The 5,000-nt window shown below is 42.2% G+C and overlaps 1 protein-coding gene across 1 annotated transcript in view; it reads left to right on the forward strand.

Annotated features, from left to right (window-relative positions):
- Positions 1 to 3,905: 3,905 nt before the first annotated feature.
- Positions 3,906 to 5,000, forward strand: part of LOC138014434 (E3 ubiquitin-protein ligase RBBP6-like) — a 71,206-nt gene continuing 70,111 nt past the window's right edge. The window contains exon 1 of the mRNA XM_068861503.1: positions 3,906 to 4,319. Within this exon, the coding sequence (XP_068717604.1) occupies positions 4,151 to 4,319 (169 nt within the window). The 5' untranslated portion in view covers positions 3,906 to 4,150. The remainder of the gene's footprint in view (positions 4,320 to 5,000) is intronic.

The raw sequence follows: 5,000 nt of genomic DNA on the forward strand, positions 1-5,000 counted from the left end.
AATCCTTCACCTGAGTTTCCGCACTAAGGTAGCCGGACATTTTTGTTTGGGTTGCGCCTTTGGCCCGTTTTAAACATCGCATTTTACATGTGCCAAATCTAATGCATCTGAGCGAAAACAATAGATTTTCCTCATTTGCATTAGATTCGGCACATGTGAAATGCGACGTTTGAAACCGGACTTAGTTCGCTTTCAAACTTGGATATAAGCCATTCTATTCTTTTTGGTGACAATCTGTAACTCTCGAATACTTCATTTCTTCTCATTCCACCCAGAGTAGTTCTTCCTTCGTACTTTTATTTCTGGCGAGTGGGTTCTAAGGTGGCTCCCTAAAGTATTTGCGAATACCCTCACTACAGGGCACGAGTTACAAAAGGAAACCTAGTTTTCCCTATAGAGATTTCCCAGTATGGGTAACGATATAATAAGGCTTATTTTTGGGGTGCCAATTTTTGGATTATGGCCGTTATCATGGCAACATCACATCTAATGACTGGCAGATACATTCTTATTTTTGACTTAAATTCCTTAACATTTATACTTTTCTTCGGTGAATGGAAATGATATTGCCTGACATTTTGAAATGGTAAAATGTCAAGGTCTTTCATACGGTTTTGCCAATATTCTGTAATTTGTCATTTTTCTAAATATATTCGATTAGCTCTAATAGATTTAAACAAATATAGTAGGGTATTCGTGATAGGAACTGCATGGATGTGGTTAAAAGTAAGCCAATTCTTGGAAGAAAATACTTAACTGATTAGAGTGTAATGTGAAGTGCTAGGTATCTTCCCTTTTTTTCTCTGTCGTTGTGTGTGCCCATTCCATCAGTAGGGCTGACGCTCACGTGGTTCATATGGGGTAGATACTTAGCACTTCACCTTACACTCTAATCAGTTAAGTCTGTTCACATGAAAGTGCTACACGGCCAACGTTTGCTTAAACGTTATCCTTCCTTGTCCTTGTACATGTTCATTGCAGTGACTTTAACATCGTCAGTTCCCACGGCCTGCTCTCGTTTGACCTTGTAACTCAGTCGGTAGAGCAGCAGTGATCTAACCCGGAGGTAGTGGGTTCAATTCCCACCCTGGTATGAGTTTTTCTGTGTCCTTGTGTGGGCCCATTTCCATCAGTAGGGCTAACGCTCACATGGTTCATATGGGGTAGATACGTAGCACTTCACATTACACTCTAATCAGTTAAGTATGTTTAGGTGAGGTAACCTGGCTTGATCCTGCGATTCAATAGAAAACTAGTCCCCAGTCAGCGGTCAAGTAAAAAGAAATAGCTGACCTCGAGAGAGAAACCACTGCGAGTAGCCTGCGTAGCAAGCGTTTCCAGCGCGGCCAGAAAAATGAATTCGCTTCTCGCGCGCTGGAAACGCCTAATATGCGAGCTACACTGCGAGCTAAGTCGCGAGAAGTAGTCGCGAGCGTAAGTCGCGAATAAACAAATTGATGTCAGTTGTTCATGCGTCTGTGATTGATCATGACTTTTGTCGTAACATTGTCATAGTAGCTGTGGATCCACTTGGCGATAGCCGAGTGGATCTGCAGACTACTTTGACAATGTTAGGACGAACTTCATCGTCAATAACAGGACAAACGCATGAAAAATGACATCTAATAGGGGATAAAGTCCTCGGCGTTGTGACTGTCCTGTTCTCTCCAGCAGAAGTGGCCGGCTTGGCGGCAATGTCTCTAAAAAGTCTTTTGGTGTATGAGGCCATCTAAGCAGAAACAGCCACAAGTCAAAAAGGGACTTTGCCGAGTGCTGGAACATGTAGATGTAGATGTCTATTCGTTTTTTACAATAATAAAATTAAAAGGCAGAGGAGGGCGCGAGAATTTTGTAGTCATTGTAAAACTTTGTAAAACAACTGTTTGATTTTCGAGCATGTGCGAAGTACGTCACACCCCACGTGGGAAATCACTACATTGCAGGCTCGCCCAAACGCAGTTTCGTCGTAGCTGAACGCGCGCGCAAGTGCCACAACAAGTTTACCGAAGTTTACCCCAATCTCGTACCCAGAGTCCTCGCCCGCTGGCCAAAAAGCCAGAGGACTCTGGGTACGAGATTGAGTTTACCCATTCTCGTATCAAGAGCTGCGATGCTTTTGGTTCAATCCGCGGCGCTGGCCAAAAGGAGCTCTGGCAGCTTTAATTTATTCGTCCTTGGTACTTGTCAGCGGCTCACTCGAAGAAACTAAAGGTTTCTGGCAGTGCTTTCTCTCTCGGGAAGCGTAAGAGAACCAACTGCTTGCAGGGTAGATCACTTGTAAAATAGGGAGTTTAAGCACGCGACGTTTTCAGCCTCGGACGCCAACCGGAAATGAACATTTCGCATGCCATGACAGTAGTGTCTCCAAGATTTTTACTTAATCATCTCTAATGGAGGAAAGATACTTAGCAATATAAAGGTGGTAGACTAGTTCACTTCCGGTTGCCGTCCGCCGCTCAAAAACGTCACGTGCTTAAACTCCCTAATATCTCGGGAAAACGTACGTTTCCGAGCCCGAAAAAACGTACGCCTGGGGCCCGCTTTTCGAAAGTCAGGAAAGCCGATCTTTTAACAAAGCAAACTGACTATGAAAATTGACTTCTCAAATCCTCTCCGTTCTACCCTGCGAGCAGAGTCTTTTTCGATCTTCCTAGATAAGACGGGGAGAGCGGCCTGCACATTCTTTGATCTGCCGATCATCCAAAAAAATAGATGAGTCAGTCCAGTTTCGACTTGTCAAACCTGTTTTTTTAACTTTTACGCATGATCAATCGCCACGCGTCTTCAATATTTTTAAAGTTCACAACCTCGTAGCAATTTTTAACTGTGTAAATTCCCATGAGTATTTCCTCTGCATGTCGATTACAGAAACTAGTCTTCCAGAAACCTATAAAATTTTCAGTAAAAGTATAAAGTATAAATTATCTAGAGTTTCCACTGACATGATTCCTTGGTTGTTATGTGTTTGCCAGAGTTGTTCGAAAATATCCCAACTGTTTGTTTTTGTTTTGTGGTTGGTGCATAGGGAGCCCACACAAACAGTGTGTCTGATTGTATGTTCGAAATATAAAGAAATGTATGGGATAAATTGAAGAGTCCTAATATAGTAAACTTACATCGAGAAATGACTATGATAAAGCTAAAAATAACCTCAGTTGTTGTGTATTGTCATTGCTGCGGCTGAAAATGGTGAATTTGAGCGATTTGGTGGATTTTCCGTTGACTGTTACTACACGTCCTTAGAAAGAGACAAGGGTGGAAAGCTCATTTTCGACCGCTCCAGCGTCAAGCCGATTTTCACCCAGAAATTAGAATCGCCCGTCTTTCAAATCGAACACCAGATAAACTGAAAGGTTGACGCTTCTTCTCGTGCCATTCAATCGAAGATCCATTCAAAATCCAAGCGCTAACCGCCAAATAATTTTCGAGAAATGCAGCTTTCGAAGCGACCAGCATCCGCGGCCGGGATTTCGTGTGCCAAGGAGCAACCGTCACGCTGTTTGCTCCACACTGATTGGATGCATTGTTTAGCAACTCTCCGTTGTTGAGATACAGAGGGAATTGTGACACCCGAAAACAGCCCGTAAAGTTTCGGGACTTTCGAGAAACGGGCACCAGGTCCCAAAATATAAAGTAATTTCGAAGTCCCGATTCTGGAAGACCAAGGCTCCTGATTTGAAAACCTTGAAGGCAGAGTCAACTGTACTGTATACTTGGAGCACACAATGTGGGTCCAAGATAGAGTGCGTCTAATGTAAATTGCAAATCATTAATATATTGAAGAAGAAGGTATACCGGAAACGCATGAACTTCCCGAAGGTCTTGTATCTTTTCGGTAAGGTTCGGAGGATCCCTCGTCGATTTTCGGTAATCAAGAGAGTTTACCCAGAAAGCATCTCGAGATATTTGCTGAGTTCTGATCTGTCTCGTGTGATATAGGGAAAGTTGTTTTTCGGTTTGTGCGAATTTTGTTTTGTCGCCCTGAAGTACTTAGGTTTCTTCATTTGGTTATTTTCCTTGGTGTTTTTCTATAACGTAGTCTTAAGCGTTCTATAAGAAATATACAAGTGAATGCTGGAGTGACAACATTTGCAATCACCTCGGTCAGATTCTTCCTTCTTCTTTAGAAATATTTTTCTGTATAAACCTTATGTCTTGTATTCACTACAAGTTTCGAAGTGCGTTAGAGTATGATACAATCACATTTGACGGACTTTCTATATCGTTGGCCGACCTCAAACACTCCATCATCACCCAAAAGAAGTTTGGGAAGAACACTGACTTCGACTTGGAGGTTACTAATGCCCAAACCAAGGAAGGTAAGTTCCTTAGTTATTGTTAACCTTCATTGAGAGAAAAACAATATTCGAGATGTTTTCGTTTTAGACCCTTTAAAAATTATCGGGCGAGATTTTAATGTCCCATTCTTAAGTGGCGTTTGGGGCAATTGCTTTTCCTGCTCGCATTCTGACCTGTGACTTGCTTTTTGCGGATGACAGTTTTGTCTTTGAATGAAAGAATCTGAAGAAGGGAAATTAATCATACACCCCCAGCATGAAATGCACATCAAATCTTTTTTCACCAGGAATAAAAGAAGATACTTTCATTTTACTGACATACACTGTAACAGACATATTTGTCTATATTTGTTTGCTGTGCTTGGAAAATGGCATTTTCGTGAATAAACAGACAGCAATAATGCGCCAATCAACTCGAAACTTCAACATCCTCCCCCCTCCCTTCCTCCCAAGCTTTGCCTGGGCATTTGAACTTTTGAAGGTTGGATCATTCAAATTCCCGCCCTGTCGGGCCAAAATGGTGTTCAAATGCCCTACCCTATCGTCGGATTTGAAAGATTTGTCTGTCATACCCTAACTAAAGAACTATCGTTGTCCGCTCCTGCTGTCTTTAATTAAGACCTTTTGAAGACCTTTTTTGTAAGCCAATGGCTCACAAATGCTACATCTCTTCCTTTAAACTCCTCCATCTCGTCCAAACAC

Source organism: Montipora capricornis, chromosome 8, assembly GCF_036669925.1.
Source record: "Montipora capricornis isolate CH-2021 chromosome 8, ASM3666992v2, whole genome shotgun sequence".
In the NCBI taxonomy this organism is placed as follows: domain Eukaryota; kingdom Metazoa; phylum Cnidaria; class Anthozoa; order Scleractinia; family Acroporidae; genus Montipora; species Montipora capricornis.